The following is a 22,255-nucleotide window of genomic DNA, read 5'->3' as shown; positions in this document are numbered from 1 at the left end:
GGAAATTTTTTTTTACAACTGCCAGCTGGGAGTGTTAAATATTCTATAGACTTTTTCCACCGAATATTTTCTATTAAACATTTCAATAGAATCGGCCAAAAACTAATAGAAAATTCAATAGAAATCCAATAGAATTGTTTTTTTTAAATAATTTCCATTTTATATTTTTTATAAAAAAACGCGCAATACAATTGCAAAATTCTTCAATAGAATTTTCAACTCTCGTCTTGTAATTCTTGAAGGAAATTTTTTTTTACAACTGCCAGCTGGGAGTGTTAAATATTCTATAGACTTTTTCCACCGAATATTTTCTATTAAACATTTCAATAGAATCGGCCAAAAACTAATAGAAAATTCAATAGAAATCCAATAGAATTGTTTTTTTTAAATAATTTCCATTTTATATTTTTTATAAAAAAACGCGCAATACAATTGCAAAATTCTTCAATAGAATTTTCAACTCTCGTCTTGTAATTCTTGAAGGAAATTTTTTTTTACAACTGCCAGCTGGGAGTGTTAAATATTCTATAGACTTTTTCCACCGAATATTTTCTATTAAACATTTCAATAGAATCGGCCAAAAACTAATAGAAAATTCAATAGAAATCCAATAGAATTGTTTTTTTTAAATAATTTCCATTTTATATTTTTTATAAAAAAACGCGCAATACAATTGCAAAATTCTTCAATAGAATTTTCAACTCTCGTCTTGTAATTCTTGAAGGAAATTTTTTTTTACAACTGCCAGCTGGGAGTGTGGCACCTCCTGTAATCCGGCTACTCGGAGGCTAGTTCATTGGGAGGAACTGAGGTCGGGAGGTTCTGTGGGTGTGGGATCCACGTTGACTGGACGTCCGCACTAAGCTCACCATCGATATGGGCACCCTGGAGGAGTCCGGGGTGGCCAGGTTGGCTAAGGAGAGGCGAACCGGGCCAGAGGGGAAACCCAGCAGCCAAAAGTCTCCGTGGTTGAGCAGTAGTGGGATCGCGTCCGGGAGTGGGACTGCATTCGCAGCCCGATCAATACGATTCGACCAATAACTTTTTTACATTTTTTCACATTTTTCCTGGAATCACCATTTATTGTTGCTAATTTTCGTGGGGATATTTTTTTTATAAAGGTATACTTTTGCAATGTTTATTTATAATGAGGTGTTTTGGGTGTTGGACGACTGCGGCATCTGGTGACGAAAATAAAATTATTCCACTTCACGAAAAACTCAACACGTCATGAATATTTCAAAAAAAGTCAAAAGTGTCCGTTTTACCCTACTCTCCCCTATATATCATCGGTGAAATTAATAAATTCTGTCCTTTTATGGAGACCGATTATTTAAAAAAATTGAAGATAATTAATTGAAAATGAAAAATTCTGTATAGATTCTTTTACTCTACTTCGCTATTCGCTTCAATCATTAGTCGAATTCTCTTTGATTCATTATCAATATTTATAAGGTATTCATGAGAAAATGAAATTCAATGAATTCCAGTTCTTCATTTCAACAAATAAATAGATCAGCGCGCGCATAGATCTTGTAGAGGTCAAAAGAGGAAAGGTTACGAGGGATACAATGAGGGTCAGAATGAGGGCCGCGAGGGTCAGATTAAGGGTCACAAGTGTGGGAATAAGGATCATGGGGGTCATATGTGCACAAATTTGATAAAAGATACTTGCATATTCTTGCATTCAAACTCCAGCCGCTAAAACACCGCCACCAGTCGGTGATTATTTTCATGAGAACGGCGGGGAATTCTCACCGCCGCCTCGACGCCGCCATGACACATTCTCACACACACGTCGTTTTTTATGCAGTGAAAAAGGAAAATAGCAGAGATTCCCGATACTCGATCATCATAACGTGTAATAGCATTCCATCAGTAATTTTCGCAGTGAAGACAAGTGGAATCACCGTTTTCGGTGGTTCGATTTAAAGAGAGCAATCAGTCGATCCCGAATCTGTCCGCAATCCCTCATTTCATGGATCGGACTGATGCGTGAGATGTGTGCACTCTCCAAAGGACATTACCGTCAGCATCACAAATAATTGATAACATAAGCAGCTACAGATTCTGTAAGTTTGCATTAATAAATCCCACAAAATGATCGAGTGTTTCTCTGATTACTTTCCGGGAAAGTGACAGATGTGATGTAATGATGAACATGTCAATATTCCTGTCATCACAAAAACATTGAATATTATTATTTTTATTTTCAATTGAAGTTTCATTTCTTTCTTATTTCACGTAGGATTAAACTAAATGAACATTAAGTATAATAATGAAATTAATAAAATGAACAGTTCAAAATAACACGAATTACGGAAAGCATTATTTGTGTCATTTTACAGGGGAGGTTGGGGTAAAACGGACACTATAGAATTTCTTCCATAGAATAATTATTAATTATTATTTTCTCTAACATAGCTCAATAGAATTGTTTAACGAATTCACCAGGTTTTTGCAGGGCTGAGGCCCTCAGTTCCCCCGAGATGAGCTCTCATCATCATCTGAATCCACCCTCTGGCGAAGTTATCCACATAAATCACCTCTCCGAGGACATCGGTGCACTCTATCTCTCGGATGAATACTCGGATGTGACACTTATTGTATCTGGACAACGTTTTAACGGCCATCGGGTCATTCTCGCTGCTAGGAGTCAGTATTTTCGTGCACTATTGTTCGGGGGATTGAAGGAGAGTACGCAGGAGGAAATTGAGCTCAATGGTACAACGTTCCCGGCTTTCAAAGAACTGCTCAAGTATATTTACACTGGACATTTGTCGTTGACGAATCAACGAGAGGAGGTGACGAATCTAGATTTAAATGAACTAAAATTTAATCCGAGGTTTTTTTATTAATTTATTATTGATTCATTTTCATTTGTTTATTAATTTTTTATTTATTTATCCATCTATTTTATTTAATTATTTCTGTATCCGTCTTTTCGGATGAAAACTAAATTTGTAGGAATTCTATTGAAAATTAAATAGATTCCTATCAAATTCTATTGAATAATAAAAAAATAAAATAAATAATAAAATAATATAAATATAAAATAATAAAATAATAAATGAAAATAAAATAAAATAAATAAAAAAATAAAATAATTTACGTCTGAGAAAAATTTAATAGAAAAACTAAATTTATAGGAATCCTATTGAAAATTAATAAATAGATTCTATCAAATTCTATTGAATAATTTCATTTGTTTTTTTGCTCATTCTATTGAAGATTATGGAATTTTTTTAGTTTTCGATTTTGTTTTTTCTATAGAAATTAACGGGGATAAATTTTCTCACTTTTTCTTTCCATTAATTTTTTCGTACCTGCTATTATTATTCATAAGTTTCATGAGGAAGTTTTTAAAATTTACAGAAGTCTTTAAAATCTTCAAAATTAAATTTTTTTTTCAGACAATTCTAGACATTTTGGGTCTTGCCCATCAGTACGGTTTCATAGACTTGGAGATGGCTATATCTGATTATTTAAAAGAAATATTGAATATAAAAAATGTATGCCTGATCTTCGATGCGACGCGACTGTATCAACTGGATCGACTAACAAAGGTAACTATTACAAATTATTATTTTTCAAAATTAACGAATAATGTTTAGTTCAATGAATTATTCAATTGAATTCAATTTAAAATACATCATCATGAAGGTTCCATTCAGAAGCAAATTGCCACTTGCTTTAAAAATAATTCTGGTGTAATATTTTGTGTTTTTAATTAATTTCTCATTTTAATTCGAGGTTTGCCACGAATACATGGACAAACATGCTTTGGAAGTGATTAAACATGAGAACTTTCTTCAATTGAGCGCTAATGCTGTCAAGGAGCTCGTGTCCAGGGACTCTTTTTATGCACCTGAGATTGATATATTCCTCGCGATGCAGACGTGGGTAAAGGCGAATCCTGAAGTGGATATGAACGAGGTTTTAGGTGAGGAACAATACTTTTCTTTATAATTAGACTAAAATTATTTTGGATTTCCAGTGGTTTTTATTGATACTCTATTTGAATTCTGTCACAAATTCTATTTATCTTTTTTTTAAAATTTGTACACAAGAATTTCTGCAGAAAAAATCTCAAGGGAATAAATCGTAAATTCAACAGAACAATAAAATCTTTTCCTATATTTTATTTTCGATTTTTTCATTAATCTGATATTCGTTAATTTGAATAGTTTTCCTTGATAGCTAGACTGAAATTCCATTTAAATTTAGAATTATTTACTCAATAGTCAATTAACAATACCATATTGACAATTATTTAATTAATACTCAGTTGAAAATTTAAGTTATTAATTATTTATTTATAAACAACAAATGCTAAAAAAAATAATCCTGTGCAAAATATTATTTGAATGATGCTGAATATTCGTGATTCGTTTCAAATTTTTTTCACGCGATTTAATTGACAAATTTGATGATTAAAAATAGTTGAATCTATTAAAATCCTTAATAATTCATCGACATGAAACTCAAATCCAATAAAAAAATCAATAACATTTCCCTAGAAATTCAATGCAATTTTCCACTTAAATTATTGGGTTTTTTCGTTATTTTGTTTTTCATACGTGTAAATTTAATTTTCAGGACAAGTAAGACTTAGTTTAATAGCCATCACCGATCTGTTGAACGTGGTTCGTCCCACTGGCCTCGTATCCCCAGAATCAATTTTAGATGCAATTGCTGCACGCACCCAGACTCGAGATTCTGAGCTTATTTATCGGGGTCGATTGCTGGTCGATGAGAATGTTGCACATCCGAGATATGGAGCCCAAGTACTGCAGGGGGAAATGCGGAGTTATCTGCTGGATGGTGATACACATAATTACGACATGGAACGAGGATATACGAGACACGTCATAACAGAGTTACAGGACCATGGGATTCTTATAAAATTAGGGGTTCAGAGTATTATAAATCATGTGAAAATGCTGCTATGGGACAGAGACATGCGGTCTTACTCATATTATATAGAAGTGAGTAAAAAATTTTCAGAATTACTTCAAGTTTTTTGAAACAACGGCCGTAATAGGATTTTTTTGTATTTAAGATCGCAATTCAGATAGTAAATATGGAAATATTTACTATTTTAGAGATTTCTAAATGACAAATGGGCGACTTTTCGTGGTTCAAATTTAAGTTTCCAATTTTTTGCGGCACACTGAGAGAAAAACCAAGTTTTCAAACATGTCTTACTTCTGCCATGAAAATAGTTTTTTGAAAATTATCAAAAAAGGATTTTTTGTGCCAAACATGCAGAGAGTACGCCGGGAGAAAAAATTTTCGTTGCAAAAATAGATTTAGTAGTTAAAAAAAAAGTCAATAGATTTTTATTTATCTACAGAAATTAAGGGGTATAATTTTTACAAGCTCTCTCCATTGTATTTTTAGTTGAAAAGGAGCTTGGAAAATTTTTGTTCAAGAGTTCTTACAGAAATAATGCCAACAGAATGAGTTGTATATAGAAAACCACATCGATGTATTTTTTTCTATGAACAAATATCCATTGAAATACGCACGTAAAAGTTACATGATTGTCAAAATAATTTTCAGTAGAAAACGCAAAAAACAGACAGAATATTCTATTAAATTTTTTCGTGTGTCCAGATCAATTAGTTTCAGAAAGATTTCTCAATGCAGTGAAAAAATTTCAGGTCTCGATTGATCAAAAAGACTGGGTGAAAGTGATCGACCACTCCGATTATTTCTGTCGTAGCTGGCAGTACTTGTATTTCGAACCACGAGTAGCTTTATATGTTCGTATTGTTGGAACAAACAACACAGTCAACAAGGTAAATTCGAGTGGATCCCTTCCCTGAGAAAACCCCTCAATCCCTTCAATGAATTTAATTAATGATGACAATTTGAACCTCAGGTTTTTCATGTCGTGAGCTTCGAAGCTTACTACACCAATCACTCGGAGAAATTATCTAGAGGCTTCATCATGCCCTCTGAAAACGTCGCGACGATGGACAGGAGTGCCAGTGTTATCGAAGGTGTGAGCAGGTCTCGAAACGCTCTCCTGAATGGCGATACTTCGAATTATGATTGGGACAGTGGTTACACCTGTCACCAACTTGGCTCTGGTTCGATCTTGATACAGCTTGGGCAGCCCTATATGATTGATTCTATGAGGTAAGTTTAGATTTTCCACAATTTCCGAAAAAAAATGTTCTCAATTCACCGATTGATGGCTTAAAAAATTTGTTTGGATGCCCTTTCGCCAAGCAATTACTAGCAATTTTGAATTCAATGAATCTAATTGCATTCAGTTTAAAACAAGTGTAAAATTGTAGTTATTTTTTAAATTTTAATCAATGTCGATGGATAGGACTCGACTCCCCCTACATTTGAGAAAATAAAATAATCAGTCTTATAGAATTTTATCCAAGAATTGTTATCTCATGATAAAATCCTCTTCAGATTGCTCCTGTGGGATTGTGACGATCGTTCTTACTCCTACTACATCGAGGTGTCAGGTAACTCCTGGAATTGGGAGAGAGTGGCCGACAAAACGTCCGAGGCTTGCAAGTCATGGCAGACACTTCGATTCAACCCACCAAGGCCCATTGTATTCATTCGTATCGTAGGTACACATAATACCGCTAATGAGGTGTTCCACTGCGTCCACATCGAGTGCCCAGCGAGGCTGGAGACAGCTAGTGATTCTAAATCACCGAGGAAAAATAAACGACAACCCTCAGTGGTGAACGCAAGCACTCTGATACCCCCAACTCCACCAGAAACTGCGACTGAAGCCGTCAATATCGATCGGGACGACGGAAATTCGACGGATGATTCGGCTGTCTCTGCTGGTCTCCCCTGAATTGAAGTCTCGTCTCATTCGACAGCCGAAGGAAGCCACAATAATTTTATATCTGATGAAAATTCTTTTGTTACTGCACAGAGAAACCGAACAACAATAACAATTCCCCTCACGTATGAAAAACATTGATGGAAAAACCTAGAGCTTTTCATAGGGAATTCTATTTAAATTCTGTTGGAAATTCCGATTTTTCGAGAGACATTTAAGAGAGAAAAATCAATCTATTCATTTTCTTTAAACAAATATATTTCCCATCAGAATTTTCAACAGCCCTTCAATAGAAACTGTTAAATTTTTTCACGCGTACTGTCATCACTGTATCTAGTACATAATGAAATTATTACTAATTACTTTTAACATATCTCACGGAATTTTCAATCTATATTTTTTTATTTTTCGTATCCACTTTGTTACGAGTGTTTTCATCCCAACAGTATTCTTCCTGCAGGCGATTGTCCTCTCCAGGTGATGTGGATCAATTATAATCCCTTTATCTCACTCGAAGTAGAAGAAGATGTAAATATCGCAAACACTCGGTTCATTCAGTTTTACTCTCTTTGTAATCTAGTCAATCTGCTGTTTGTTAAACTGAAAAATAACGTAGATTTCCATTGAAGCCTCGAAATTTTATGTATAGCAGAGAAAATCTAATAAATTGTTCATGTAGAATTGTTGAATTTATTCTACCTCGAGTATTTCAGCCCATTTAAAGTAGCTCTACCCTTCGGCCGGGCTACGCTGTACTTTTGGATATTTTCAGTTTTTAAATTTTTCAACTAAATTGCATGGAGAAAATTTGAAAAAAATCATACCCAGTCAGTATTATCTAAATTAAATTTCGCAAAATATTGATATTTTTCAAACATTTCCCTCTTATCAATAAATAATAAAACTTGTTTGCCAAACGGCGGATTATTTTTTATGAGGTGTCGAAAAAATTCTCGATTTTTTCACAGCTAATGAAAAAAAAATTCTGATTTTAATCTTTGATTACAATAGAACTGTTATTTTTCACATAAGACACTGGGTTAAATCCTGATTTTTAAACATCTCTTCTTTGAAAAACCAAAACGATAACTAAATTGAGAAAAAAATTGGAATTCCGAATCTAATCGAGTTTTCTGCAATTTTTTGCAGTTTTCAATAATCTTTGAATTTATCGTAAGGGTAGAGCTACTTTAAAACCCAGGCAAGGGAATAATCATGTAAATGTCATGAATTTCAGGAGTTTTTGAAGATTATTTCCAGCATTTAATGAACATTTAATTATGCTTTTATCATGATTTTTATTACCATATTTAAATATTATTGCATCTTATATTTAATATATCATGTTATATATCCTATAATATCTTGAATTTAAAAAAATATGTCATATAATATAATTTGTCGATTAATCATATATTTTTATTGTCTAAAGTAGTTGAGAATTAATGAATAAATGAATCAGTCATTTTCTAACATTCGAATGAATCGTCTGTACGATGTTATGTGTCAAATACATGATGTTATTCACATGTGTGTGTGCACGGGCTGCCATTGGCGCCCACACCACAGCTTCTAAACTCGACATTTCTCGAAAAATAATAGCAAAGTGCGAAATGTTCGTCAATGAGACATCGGATTAGTTTATCGACTCGTGAATCGGATTAGTTTATCGTGTTATGGTTTGCGTACGATAATTGTGAACAAATTAGTGAATAATGATGCCGATAACAGCTGATCACAAACCGCACCTGTTGTTTTTGGCGGAACAGCCAGTTCAAGGTAAATATGTCATTATCATGCATTCGAATGAAAAGTAGAATTTTTACGTTTTTGTTAATCGTGACATTATTTCCTTTCAGTGGTCCAGGATTTCTGTAAATTAGTCGCCGATTACCTGCAGAGGGGGCCGAACTTGAAATTGTATACAGCTGCAGCACGTGAGTTTTGTTCATGCATAAATAAAATTTTTTTTAAAATTTATTCTTCAATTTTTTATCGCTCACATTCGAATTTTGCGAAAAATTGAGTTTTGGAAACAAATTTAGACGAGGGATTCAACATAACCCCTATTAATGCGGGGCTATAGGGCTATAGCTATAGTTAATTTCTGCAGGCCTAGTTTTGGAGAAGAAAATGCGCGAAACAAAATTCGTAGAAAAACCTAGCGAATTTGACAGAAAATTTCCAATAGAAACTACACTGAGAGAAAAACGACAGAGGTCTCAAACAAGTCTTACTTGTGCCAAGAAAATAGTTTTTTGAAAATTATCAAAAAGGTTTTTTTCGTGCCAAACGTGCAGAGTCCGCCGGAGTTATAACTTTTTGTCGCAAAACTAGATTTAGTAGTGAAAAAAAAATCTCTGTACACGCAAGAAATGTCATTTCTTGCACTACTCCTTCGTTATTCGATACTCCCATTCGTATTTTGCTCCCGAAAAATCTTTGTTTCATGCGAAACAAGGGATAGTAGTTCTTCGTTTCGGCTGTCTAATAATCGCAGACAAGAAATGAACCCTCAAATGAAACAATAATAATGACATGATATCAATCTTGTAACTTAGGGATAAAATATGTTGATAAATTTTCCTCTAAATGAGATATTTTCATCCTGGAAAGGCACCGTCTGGTGTGAACTATCCGCCTCTTGAGCCAAATATTTAGTTGTTGTCGAGAGCAGAACAATTATGTTTGAGACTTTAAAGCTCGAACCAAACAAATTCTTTTTTGGCAATTGTCAACTAGCGATTTTGTTGATCCAAACAAGACTCGTTTGACAACGTCTTTGTTTTACTCTCAGTTTTACAGAAAAAAAAAATACTAGAATTCAGAGGTTTCTATACAACTTATTTCTGCTCAAATTCCTCGAAATAGATTATCCTAGTGTTTTGTCACCGTATTTTAATTTTTTAAACAAAAAAAAACAGCAAATTTGAGCCAAAAGATGACATAAAACTTAACTTTCAGAAAAACTTGACGTCGAATCGAAAGTAATTCAAAATTCCGTGGAAGGATTGGTGTACTTGCTAGTTGAATGCACGAAAAACAGGGTAAAAATAAAACTCTTACACTGACCAGATGCCCCTATTGTCAGCTATCTCATACTTGATCTGTATTTTAGTTGAACCTCGAGGCATTCAAAACGCTGATAAACGACGTAGGCTTCACTGATGAGAACCAATCACTCTTGTGTTCCCTCTATACTGAGAGACAGCAAGAACTCCACGATGCATTATCCAATATTGGCTTCAGTGTACCACAGTTCCACAACCTGGAATGGAGATTCGAAGTGCAGGTAGATTCCAATCCAATTCAGTAGCGAAGTGGTAAAAAGGTTTAAGTCGACTCATCTACCAGTTGAGTCTTCGAGGAATATTTCCGAATCTAAGGGAGATAGCGAAATTTTCGTAATCACATTTGTTGTAGCTCTCAATCGGCTCTACAAAAAAGGTTATAACAACAATTTTGATATCTCTCTGGGATTCCGAGATATTCACTGAAACCTGTTCAATAGTCAAAATTGACTTGTACCCTTTTGCCACTTCGCTACTGAATTAATTGTTTAATAGTCAATTGGAAATTAAAGTTATTTTCAAATTTCAACAAAAAATTACATTTGTTGTAGCACTCAATGGGCTCTACAAAAAAGTTTATAATAAAAATTTTGCCATTTTCCTTAGATTCCGAGATATTCATTGAAAACTGGTCAATTGTCAAAATTGACTTGAACCAGTTTCCACTTTGTTGAACTCATTCTGAATCTCAATCAAAAACGCTCTTTGAAAAAGTTCAGAATTTTTTCTATTTCTTTTATCATTCTATTATAATTTTTGGGAATTTCTACATGAGGTACCACTCAGTTGACAAATTTGGATTACGAAAGATAAAAAAATCCAGATAAAATGATAATAAATAATAATAATTAAACAGTGATTAAATAATTCATAATTATTTAATAATAATAATAATAATAATAATAAATTAGTTATTAATTATTAGTTAATTGTAATAATTATGATAACAATTAACTCTTCTGCTAGATCGCATCAAGATCTCTCCTGCACCAGGTAGTCCCCTCCGTTCTGTTGGACTTGACCCTGAAGAATCCTGGAAAATCCTCGCCAGAACAGCACGTCACCCTCCAATCAGATCCTCGAAATCTCCTCCATTTAACTCAAGAACTCGAGGCTGCCATACAAGAGGGTCGCAGTCAGCACATTCGTAAAATAAAGAGGAGTATAAAGTAATGTAAAACTGTGCAATTTTACGAATAGAAAGCAATAAAAGAAACCTTGAGACAAACTTGATCGATCGAGCATAATTTACTCTGACAAATGCCCCTACGACCATTACCATCCCGAGGAAGACCCGAAATAATATAATTTCATATCGGAATATTGAATAAAATGTTTCCTTGGCTTCTCGCAGTCGTATAAAAAGGAATGATGCAAGCATCATTCGTACTGACCACTGGATTGATCAGTACCACAAAGTATTGATGTCTCGGGAATTGCGAGGCTCATTCTCATGGTCCTGAGTCGAGTCAAGAAAAATACCCTCAATTTTATTTGCTTCGCCCGCCAGTAAACAGGAGTAATGGAACAAATAGTTGAGAACGTAACGTCAGCGCTGGAGATGTTGTCCCTCAGCTCATCATCGGCGACGCTGATGAATCATGTTGCGACGGTGGGACCTAAGGCCGCCCGACAGTGGATGCGCTACAGCAATCAGACTGTCGCCGACAAAGTGCCGGAGGAAATGCTGAGTTTAATTGACCCACACTGGTATCAGTTTCCACCGATGGATCCACTGTGGCACAAATTGCTCGGCCTGGTGATGATTGTCATTGGAATTCTCGGCTGGTCTGGCAACGGCGTTGTTGTCTACGTATTTTTGTTCACACCAGCCTTGAGAACACCCTCCAATCTTCTGGTTATCAATCTGGCGTTTTCCGATTTTCTCATGATGATTATACAGTCGCCGCCTATGGTCGTCAATTGCTGGTATGAGACGTGGGTACTGGGTGAGTACCCTATCCTATTCCTTATTTTCTATTCGATGTAGGGCAAACTGCCCAGTAGATGGACGTTTGTTTTTTAGCAATTGAAAAAAAAATTGATCGAAAAAAAATCGTCACTCAGGGGTTAAATCACAAGTTAGTGAAAATTCAAAGCGACAATTCACATTTCAGTATTTTTTTAAGTACGTAGATGTTTATTTTTCCATACAACTTATTCTGTGCGATTTTTTTAGTAAAAAAAATTAACATTTTGTAACGAAAAATAAAAAAATCAAAACCCGAAACCCCAAAAAAATCATAGGCAAGACATTCCCCATTCAAAATCTCAAAAGAATAAATAACATCCAATAATTGAAGTCAAAATCAGTAGAAAAAATCACCAAGAAACGGAGAAAAATACTGACAATTGTAAAATGAATAATTACTTAAAATTAAATTAAATAATTCATTAATGAATTATTAATTAAATTAATTAAATTTCAATTAATTTTAAAATAATACTAATTTTACGGAATTCTGTGAAATTTCGCATTTTTTCATCCTCGATATCGCTCCTAACTAATTAATTAATTCAGGAATTTTTTTCATTTAATTGATTAGTTAGGAGCGATTAGTTTATCGCTCCTAACTAACTAATTAATTAATTTAATTAGACTAACTAATTAGTTAATTTAATTAGTTAGTTTAGTTAGTTTAATTAAATTAATTAAATTTCAATTAATTTTAAAATAACACTAATTTTACGGAATTCCGTGAAATTTCGCATTTTTTCATCCTCGATATCGCTCCTAACTAACTAATAAATTAATTCAGGAATTTTTTTAAATTTAATTAATTAGGCTAACTAATTAATTAATTAAATTAGTTAGTTTAATTAAATTAATTAAATTTCAATTAATTTTAAAGTTACACTAATTTTACGGAATTCCGTGAAATTTCGCATTTTTTAATCCTCGATATCGCTCCCATCAATTACCACTGAATTATGAAATTCAAGGGCCGCTAATGTGTGACATATACGCAATGGTGGGTTCGCTGTGCGGTGGTGCCTCGATATGGACAATGACAGCGATAGCTTACGATCGTTACAACGTCATCGTCAAGGGGATGTCGGGCACTCCGTTGACAGTGACCAGAGCCCTAATCCAGATCCTCATAATCTGGTCGTTCTCCTTCCTGTGGACAATCCTGCCGATGCTCGGCTGGAACAGATACGTCCCCGAGGGCAACATGACTGCCTGTGGAACCGACTACCTCACCAAGGACTGGGTATCCAGATCGTACATCCTCGTCTACAGCGTCTTCGTGTACTACACCCCATTATTCACCATAATCTACAGCTACTGGTTCATCGTGTCAGCAGTCGCAGCCCACGAGAAGGCGATGAGGGAGCAGGCCAAGAAGATGAACGTCGCTTCTCTGAGAAGTGGAGAGCAAGACTCCACCAGTGCCGAAGCTAAACTGGCTAAGGTAGCTTTAACAACAATTTCGTTGTGGTTCATGGCATGGACTCCCTATCTCGTCATAAATTATACTGGAATCTTCGAAACAGCTACGATCAGCCCACTCTTCACCATCTGGGGCTCTCTCTTCGCTAAAACCAACGCCTGTTACAACCCCATCGTCTATGGCATCAGTCATCCGAAGTACAGAGCAGCTCTCCACCAGAAATTGCCATGTTTCGTTTGCGGATCAACTGAGCAGTCAACTCGGGGGGGCGGTGATACGGCATCGCAAACCACTACAGCTGGGGGGAAGGCTTAAAACAATAAGACAATGTGAATTTTCAATTTCATCGAGACTTTCTTGTTATGTTTTCGAGAATAAAATTCAAGAATGAAAAGAAATTGTGGAAAAATCTGGGGCACGTTCTTAATAAGAATGTTTAATACGAAATATTTTACAAAAAAACAGTAGATTTTTCGTTTTTGTTAATGAAGGGAGAGAAAATGCAATGAAGAAAAAACTTGGAAAATTTATACCGAGGAATTTTCTATAGAAAATATGAAAACGGCTTAAAACAATAAGACAATGTGAATTTTCAATTTCATCGAGACTTTCTTGTTATGTTTTCGAGAATAAACTTCAAGAATGAAAAGAAATTATGGAAAAATCTGGGGCACGTTTTTAACGGGAATGTTTAATACGAAATATTTTACAAAAAAACAATAGATTTTTCGTTTTTGTTAATGAAGGGAAAGAAAATGCAATGAAGAAAAAACTTGGAAAATTTATACCGAGGAATTTTCTATAGAAATTGTGAAAATGGCTTAAAACAATAAGACAATGTGAATTTTCAATTTCATCGAGACTTTCTTGTTATGTTTTCGAGAATAAAATTCAAGAATGAAAAGAAATTATGGAAAAATCTGGGGCACGTTCTTAATAAGAATGTTTAATACGAAATATTTTCGAAAAAACAGTAGATTTTTCGTTTTTGTTAATGAAGGGAGTGAAAATGCAATGAAGAAAAAACTTGGAAAATTTATACCGAGGAATTTTCTATAGAAAATATGAAAACGGCTTAAAACAATAAGACAATGTGAATTTTCAATTTCATCGAGACTTTCTTGTTATGTTTTCGAGAATAAAATTCAAGAATGAAAAGAAATTATGGAAAAATCTGGGGCACGTTCTTAATAAGAATGTTTAATACGAAATATTTTACAAAAAAACAGTAGATTTTTCGTTTTTGTTAATGAAGGGAGAGAAAATGCAATGAAGAAAAAACTTGGAAAATTTATACCGAGGAATTTTCTATAGAAAATATGAAAACGGCTTAAAACAATAAGACAATGTGAATTTCCAATTTCATCGAGACTTTCTTGTTATGTTTTCGAGAATAAAATTCAAGAATGAAAAGAAATTATGGAAAAATCTGGGGCACGTTTTTAATGGAAATTTAATACGAAATATTTTACAGAAAAAAACAATAGATTTCTTGTTTTTGTTAATGATGAAAAAACTTGGAAAATTCATAACAAGAAATTTTTTGCAGAAAACGTTTCAATGGAATGAGCTGCCCAGGGAAAATCATCAGTTGTAATTTTTTCTTGTTGAATATTTCTATGGAATATCGTCATCGTGAACTGGTACTTATTAATAATGATGAAAATGGTGACGGGAATATTGAAATGATAATAAAGACAGTTGTTGCTTCAAGGGTTGATTTAATATTACAAAATTCAAGACAGATACAACGATGCTGCCAATCCGATGGACTGTTACATTCCACACGCATTTCAGTATCAAGAGGGGGAAAAACGATGCCCAATCGACGTATCAAGTAACAGTCGAGTCAAATTGTGGTGCAAGATGATTCTAGAACTTGATAATGGATGGGGCCAACGATTTTTCCCTCCTAGAGTATTTTCCCGGTGAGCTTGATACCGCAGTCGAGTCGGTTCGGTGTTTCTACCCTTCGGTGTCTCCATCGCCCGTCCCAATGGTGTAAAATTTTCGTCAAGTTTCCAATGGATAAAACATTGATTTCGCGTCGTAAACGGTCGAAAAATCCAGACTCTGAATGGTGTGACTCTGGAGACACCTGAACTCGCTCCAAGATTCAATATGAGTCTCTGCGTGTGATCGAGTGAGCAATTGTTAAAGTATTTGCATGTCCGTAAGATGATCTATTTGCAAATTCGAGATTCAGTTGGAGAGATCTCGAGGGCGATCCTTGGAATCGCGCAAATTGGAGGAATTGCTGCTTATGCGGAGGCTTTCTCGCCTTCGGTGACGGTCGTTGTGGTTGATGTAGCGTCACTTCCTGATGATTGAGAGCCACCACAGGCCAGTGAGGGGAATCGCTGGAAGAGGGCTGCACGATATTTAGGGTGGCTGTGAAGAATTAAAATTTTTCTGAGTTATCCCCGGTTTTGTTTAAGATTAATCTTAATCTTAATCTTAATCTGTTGTTCATCTCATCAATATAATTTCGTGCTTAGAATATTGTCATCTCGTGTTTTCAGCACCAAATTAAAAATCAAAAGTTAAAAGTTAATTTGGAATATTGAGTCACGACTTCTTTTTATTTATATCAGAAATTTTGTATTTGGATATTAATATTATTTGTTCAAAGTGAGAAAATCGATCATCATTTTCACTATATTGCATTCAGATTCTCCGATCCTTAACGTCAAAAATGTGAGAAAATGTGAGTGTGATTCAATTCTCTTTTGTTTGATAGACGGGCTTCATGAAAATTCGACACAAGACGATTGTACTCATGTGAACATTCAAAATTTCCAAACATGAGGGATAAATAACAGTATGAAGAGGCCTTGCGCCAAACGAAAATTTGTTCATTTTTATAGAAAATAGATTAAATGATTTGAGGATGATTCGATGAGAATAAATAATTTAAAGAAATGTTTAAAAATTCGAGGTGGGAGCGCCGCCATCTTTGAAACCCCTTGCGACAGGGAAGGGATACCCAACCAAGATGGCGGCGACACTCGTCAACCACCTCGGATTTTCAAAGATTTCTTAAAATTATTGATCCCTTTCAGATCGCCTTCAACTCGTTTCACCCAGCTCCTAGCGAAAGAACAAATCTTTCAAGCTATCCTCCGAATTTCTTCGTCCCCTTTTGGCTGAGAATTCACAACACAAACTTTCCCTCGCATTTCAGTATTTTTTTTCTCTTCTGTGACCTTGGAAATGATTCAGTCGTGTTTCAATAATTGAATAATTCGATTACCTGATGCCGTAGACAATTGGATTGTAGACGGCATTGGCCTTGGCGAAGACTGATCCCCAGATAGTGAAGAGAGGGCTGATCTTGGCACTCTCGAAGACACCGGCGTAGTTGATGACGAGGTAGGGGGTCCACGCCATGAACCACAGGGAGATCGTCATGAGGGCAACCTTGGCCAATTTGCACTCAGCACTCTGTGCCTGGTTCTCAGCTGACCTGAGAGACGCGACATTCATCTTCTTGGCCTGCTCTCGCATGTTCTTCTCGTGGGCTGAAACAGCCTGGATGATGAAGTAGTAAGAGTAGATGATGAGGAGGAGTGGAGAGTAGTACACGAAGATGCTGTAGACCAGGATGTAGGAGCGCGACAACCAATCCTTGTTGAGGTAGTCAGTGCCGCAGGCAGTCATGTTGCCCTCGGGGACGTATCTGAGTGAAACATTGGATTGATTGATTGATTGGCTTTTTTTTCTCCAGGGAAATGCTTTCCTACTTTTACAGTCGAATATCAGAATTTTATATCAATTTTATATCAGAAATTTTGTATTTGGATATTAATATTATTTGTTCAAAGTGAGAAAATCGATCATCATTTTCACTATATTGCATTCAGATTCTCCGATCCTTAACGTCAAAAATGTGAGAAATGCTTTCCTACTTTTACAGTCGAATATCAGAGCTGAGAGAAAAACGAAGTTCTCAGCCAAGTCTTACTTGTGCCAAAAAAATATTTTTTTGTATTTAAGATCGCAATTCAGATAGTAAATATGGAAATATTTACTATTTTAGAGATTTCTAAATGACAAATGGGCGACTTTTCGTGGTTCAAATTTAAGTTTCCAATTTTTTGCGGCACACTGAGAGAAAAACCAAGTTTTCAAACATGTCTTACTTCTGCCAAACAAATAGTTTTTTGAAAATTATCAAAAAAGGATTTTTTTGTGCCAAACATGCAGAGAGTGCGCCGGAATGAAAAATTTTTGTTGCAAAAATAGATTTAGTAGTTCAAAAAAAATTCTCTGTACACGCAAGAAATGTCATTTCTAGCACTACTCCGTTATTCGATACTCCCATACGTATTTTGCTCCCGAAAAATCTTTGTTTTGTGCGAAACAAGGGATAGTAGTTTTTCGTTTCGGCTGTCTAATAATCACAGACAAGAAATGAACCCTTAAATGAAACAATAATAATGATATGATAGCAATCTTGTAACTTAGGGATAAAATATTTGTTGATAAATTTTCCTCTGTATGAGATATTTTCATCCTGAAGAGGCACCGTCTGGTGTGAATTATCCGCCTCTTGAGCCAAATATTTCGTTGCTGTCGAAAGCAGAGCAATTATTCATGTTTGAGACTTTCAAATTCGAACCAAAGAAATTATTTTTTGGCAATTTTCAACTAGCGATTTTGTGGGGCCAAACAAGACTTGTTTGACAACGTGTTTGTTTTTCTCTCAGTGAATAGAAACGATATGTACCGGTTCCATCCGAAGAAGGGCGCGACAGTCCATGCAAGTGAGAACACCCAGATTCCAAGAATTCGCAGGAGTGCTCCATTGATGGTCATGGGTTTGCCTGCAAGTCCTTTAACAATGACGTTGTATCTGTCAAATGCAATCATAGTCATTGACCAAATGGAGCCACATCCGAACAGAGAACCGGCACAGGCGTACAGCTCGCACATGAGTGGTCCGAAAACCCACGTCTCGTAATAGCAGTTTATCACCTGCAACAACATCCATGATATTTTTACAAATCCACTCTATATCCGACGAACAATTGGAATGCTTGTCTTTTCCTGGGTGCAGACACTGGGGTTTTCTCAGTATTTTTGCTCTTTTTCGCATGTACGAAAACATTTCACAGAAAAAATTGGTGAATTCAATGAAAATTTCTATAGACTTCTATTGACAATTCTATTAGTTTTCTGCTGATTCTATTGAAAAATTGTGCAGCTCATCTGCGAGTTTTTTTTCAATAGAAATGTTCGATTGAAAATTTTCTATAAAAAAAACTCTATAGACTTGGATTTTTTTCAATAGAAACTATTTCGTTGAGATATTTTCTATAGAAATTTATCGGCTCAAATTTTTCAAGGTTTTTCGTTGATTTTTGAAATGAAGGAATTCCTATAGAAAATGCATCAATAGAAAAAATTGAAAGTGAATTTTACTGATTTTTTCTATAGAATAATTATATTCGACATTTTCTATAGAAAACGTGCAGTGAAGCTGCAGAATTCGTCAACAAAATCGATCAACAATTAATTGATTTTTCAATAAAAGTTCAATAGAAATCTAATAGAATTTTCTATCGAATTCACTAATTTTTTTATAATTTTTTTTTTGAACGGCGAAAACACTGAGGATTCAGGCCTGATCACGTATGAAACAATTGAGTAGAAAAGCCTAGCGAATGTCTATTGGATTTTTCTTCAACTTTCTATTAGTTTTCTATAGAATGGCTGATTCTATTTCAACGTTCAATAGAAAATATTCTACAGAAAAAGTCGATAGAATTCAATTTTCGTATACAATTTCTATTTACATATTTTCTACAGAATTTTCTCTGCTCAAATTTTCGAAAATGAGAAAAAAATAGAATGAAAAAAACTTGAGCCGAGGAAATTCTATAGAAAATATCTGAACAGAATAATTTGTACAGAAAAATCCAATTCTATTGAATTTTTCTATAGAATACTATCTATTGAACATTCCTATAGCATCGGCCAAAAAATAATAGCGAGTTCAATAGACATCCAATAGAATTGCCTGGCGAATTCACGAGGTTTTTCTATTAAATTTTTTTCCGTGCGCGTTGGGTGATTTTTTCCCCCGTCCGGGATGCGTACCATCGGTGGAGCCATGCAGGTCATCATGGCGAAATCAGAGAATGCGAGGTTGACGACCAGCAGATTGCTCGGTGTTCTGAGTGATTTCGTCGAGGAGAAGATGTAGATGACCATTCCATTGCCGATAATAGATACAAAACCGAGACAGCCGATGACGAAACCGAGAATTCCGTGCCACAATGGGTTCATTGGTGGAAATTGATACCAGTGGGGATCGATCATGTGGAGCATATCAGCTGGTACCTTGTCCACGACGGTTTGGTTTCCACCAGCTCCGCCATACGTGTAAGCGGCAAAACTAGGTCCTGCTAAAGTCGCCATTGCTCCCTGACCGGTGAAAATTAAATTAATAATTGAACGATCATAACGTGCGTCGATTAGCGGGAACTTGTACCAGGAAATTCTACTGAATTTCCATTCAACTTTCTACTAGTTTTTGGATAAAGCTATAGAAAAATTTCGCAGCTTACTTTTTGTTTCAATAGACAAGTTCAATGGAAAGTATTCCATAGAGAGAAATCTATAGAATTCGATTCTTCTGCACAAATTATTGAAATATTGTCTGTAGAAATTCCTCGGCTCAAATTTTCCAAATTTTTCTGGTAATTTTTTTAATGAAGGGAAAAAAATCTAGAAAAACTGAAAATTCTAGTTGAAAAATTTTTGTAGAAAATATCTCAATAGAAAAAGATAAAATTTTACCGATCTTCTATAGAAATGTAGATCTTCTATAGAAATTCCTCGGCTCAAATGCTCCAAGTTTTTCTATTTATTTTTTTTAATGAAGGGAGAAGGAAAATAAACTAGAAAAAACTCAGAAAATTCACCTCGCAAAATTTCTATAGAAAATATTTCAATAGAAAAAGTCATCTAGGAAGAAACAATTCTACTGATTTTTTTCTATAAAAAAGTGTCTATTGGACGTCTACTATGAAAAAATGTGGAGTAGAGATGGAATTCTTCAATAGAATCGGCCAAAAACTTATAGAACTTTCAATAGAACTCCAATAGAATTTTCCGTCAAATGCACTAGGTGTTTCTACATTTTTTTTCGTGCATGCATTAATCTCAATAAAACTCAATAAAAATGATTAATGAAAAATACTTCGTAGAGAGAAGTCTATAGAATTCGATTTTCCAGCATAAATTATTCTATCAAGATATTTTCTATAGAAATTCCTCAGCTCAAATTTTCCTAGTTTTTTTGTTTATTTTTTTTGAATGAAGGGAGAAGAAAAATAAGGTGCAAAAAACTCGGAAAATTCAGCTTTCGAAATTTCTATAGAAAACATATCAATAGAAAAAGTCATCTAGGAAAATAAAATCCTACTGATTTTTTCTATAAAAAAATTTCTATTGGACATCTATAAAAGAACGGGGAGTACAGGTGCGTAATTCTTCAATGAAATCGATCAAAAACTAATAAAAATTCAATAGAAATCAATAGAATTAATAGAATTCCTATAGAATTCGCTGGGTTTGTCTATAAAATTTACTCGTGTGTGCTCACCTCTGGGGTACTTGGAAAAAATCGTAGCGAGACGAACTAGTCCAAGTATAATTGTTGAAGTGTGGGTTCACGTTTTTGCTGAGGAAGTTGGAAGGTATGGAGCTTTTTTGACGACTATCGGATGCGGCTCGGCTAGGCGCCTCCAATGTCTGCTTAAATATGTACCACTGTTGTGGCAGTGGCACTTCATTTGTACCCTTTAGAGGAGTGACCGATATATCCAAGTACAACATATAAACCCCCAAATAGTCTTAAGAAGCTTGTTTATTGAATTAGGGAGGACTTAAGAATACCGTTGAAAGACGTCGTCACAACAAGAAGTGAAGCCTTAGGGAGGAATAAATAAATATAGATTATGTAAACTCGAGGGGTGGAAAAGTTCCCACAAAATTATACTGTACGAGTGAAACAATTTCACTGAATATTCTATTGAATTTCCATTGAATTTTCCATCAGTTTTTGGCCGTTTTTTCAATAGACATATGCAGTGGAAGATATTCTCGAAAAAAAAATCAATCTAATTTGATTTTTCTGCGCAACGTATTCTATTGAGATATTTTCTATAGAAATTTCTCGGCTCAAATTTTTATGGTTTTTTGCTGGATTTTTTAATGAAAAAAAAATTGAGTGGAAAAAACTTGGAAAATTTGTATTGAGGGATTTCTATAGACATTGTCCCAATAGAAAAAGTGCTATAGAAAGACAAAATGCTACTGATTTTTTATAGAATAATTTCTGTTGGACATTTTCTATGTGAAGAATGCGCCGTGAGCTGCGGAATTCTGCAATAGAATCGATGAGAAACGAATATAATTTTCAATAGAAGTCAATAGAAATCCAATAGAATTGAGTTTCTATTAGATTTTCGGCTATTCTATTAAAAAATTCCGCAGCTCATCTGCACGTTTTTTCCAACAGAAATATCCAGTGGAAATTATTCTATAGCCAAAATCAATATAATCCAATTTTCCTATATGACATTCTATTGACTTTTTCTATAGACATTTCTCGGCTCAAACTTTCCAAGATTTTTGCTCAATGTTTGTCTAATGAAAAAAAAATGAGTGGAAAAAACTTGAAAAATTCACGTCGAAGAAATCCTATAGGAATTTCTCAATAGAAAAAGAGCTATAGAAATATGAAATTCTGGGGACATTTTCTATAAAATTATATCCATTGGACTTCTTCCATCGAAAAAAAACACAGACCTGCGGAATTCTTCAATAGAATCCGCCAAAAACTAATTTTTAATAGAAAATTCAATAGAAATTCAATAGAATTTCCTATAGAACCGTTCCATAATTCCACCAATTTTCTCATGCATGATTCGTCTATTTCATTGATCAAAAAC

At 34.6% G+C, this 22,255-nt stretch overlaps 3 protein-coding genes across 3 annotated transcripts; 2 read left to right on the top strand and 1 right to left on the bottom strand.

The window, feature by feature from the left end:
• The first annotated feature begins 1,770 nt into the window (after positions 1–1,770).
• On the top strand, positions 1,771–7,507 carry LOC107036737 (BTB/POZ domain-containing protein 9). Its single transcript, XM_015254878.1, has 8 exons — positions 1,771–2,072; positions 2,455–2,804; positions 3,414–3,566; positions 3,754–3,943; positions 4,600–4,988; positions 5,667–5,804; positions 5,888–6,147; positions 6,436–7,507. The coding sequence occupies exons 2-8, from the start codon at positions 2,490–2,492 to the stop codon at positions 6,836–6,838; spliced, it is 1,848 nt and encodes a 615-aa protein (XP_015110364.1). The 5' UTR covers positions 1,771–2,072; positions 2,455–2,489; the 3' UTR covers positions 6,839–7,507.
• Positions 7,508–8,368: 861 nt separating this feature from the next.
• On the top strand, positions 8,369–14,657 carry LOC107036757 (rhodopsin). Its single transcript, XM_015254900.1, has 7 exons — positions 8,369–8,605; positions 8,686–8,763; positions 9,791–9,873; positions 9,945–10,118; positions 10,864–11,059; positions 11,415–11,846; positions 12,841–14,657. Exons 1-7 carry the CDS (start codon positions 8,542–8,544, stop codon positions 13,605–13,607), a joined length of 1,794 nt encoding a protein of 597 aa, XP_015110386.1. The 5' UTR covers positions 8,369–8,541; the 3' UTR covers positions 13,608–14,657.
• A 336-nt stretch (positions 14,658–14,993) lies between these two features.
• LOC107036758 (rhodopsin) lies at positions 14,994–21,085 on the bottom strand. The gene is made up of 5 exons (XM_015254901.1): positions 20,905–21,085; positions 19,395–19,721; positions 18,022–18,269; positions 16,546–16,971; positions 14,994–15,683 (listed from the first exon to the last, which is right to left on the bottom strand). Exons 2-5 carry the CDS (start codon positions 19,713–19,715, stop codon positions 15,554–15,556), a joined length of 1,125 nt encoding a protein of 374 aa, XP_015110387.1. The 5' UTR covers positions 19,716–19,721; positions 20,905–21,085; the 3' UTR covers positions 14,994–15,553.
• Positions 21,086–22,255: the final 1,170 nt, after the last annotated feature.

The sequence above is a fragment of the Diachasma alloeum genome, unplaced genomic scaffold (genome assembly GCF_001412515.2).
Source record: "Diachasma alloeum isolate Michigan unplaced genomic scaffold, Dall2.0 Dall_scaffold_00211, whole genome shotgun sequence".
NCBI classification, from domain to species: Eukaryota; Metazoa; Arthropoda; class Insecta; order Hymenoptera; family Braconidae; genus Diachasma; species Diachasma alloeum.
The sequence above is the reverse complement of the archived record's forward strand: the minus strand, read 5'-3'. Positions and strand labels throughout refer to the sequence as shown.

Coding starts and splice junctions, on each gene's coding strand:
- LOC107036737 (XM_015254878.1), top strand. CDS start 2,490: ATGAGCTCTCATCATCATCTGAATCCACCCTCTGGCGAAGTTATCCAC. Junction 4,989..5,666: donor CTTACTCATATTATATAGAA/GTGAGTAAAAAA, acceptor AAAAAATTTCAG/GTCTCGATTGATCAAAAAGA. Junction 5,805..5,887: donor CAAACAACACAGTCAACAAG/GTAAATTCGAGT, acceptor TTTGAACCTCAG/GTTTTTCATGTCGTGAGCTT.
- LOC107036757 (XM_015254900.1), top strand. CDS start 8,542: ATGATGCCGATAACAGCTGATCACAAACCGCACCTGTTGTTTTTGGCG. Junction 9,874..9,944: donor TTGAATGCACGAAAAACAGG/GTAAAAATAAAA, acceptor TCTGTATTTTAG/TTGAACCTCGAGGCATTCAA. Junction 10,119..10,863: donor AATGGAGATTCGAAGTGCAG/GTAGATTCCAAT, acceptor CTCTTCTGCTAG/ATCGCATCAAGATCTCTCCT.
- LOC107036758 (XM_015254901.1), bottom strand. CDS start 19,715: ATGGCGACTTTAGCAGGACCTAGTTTTGCCGCTTACACGTATGGCGGA. Junction 16,972..18,021: donor CCCTTCTTCGGATGGAACCG/GTACATATCGTT, acceptor TGTTTCACTCAG/ATACGTCCCCGAGGGCAACA. Junction 15,684..16,545: donor CCAATTGTCTACGGCATCAG/GTAATCGAATTA, acceptor AATTCTTCACAG/CCACCCTAAATATCGTGCAG.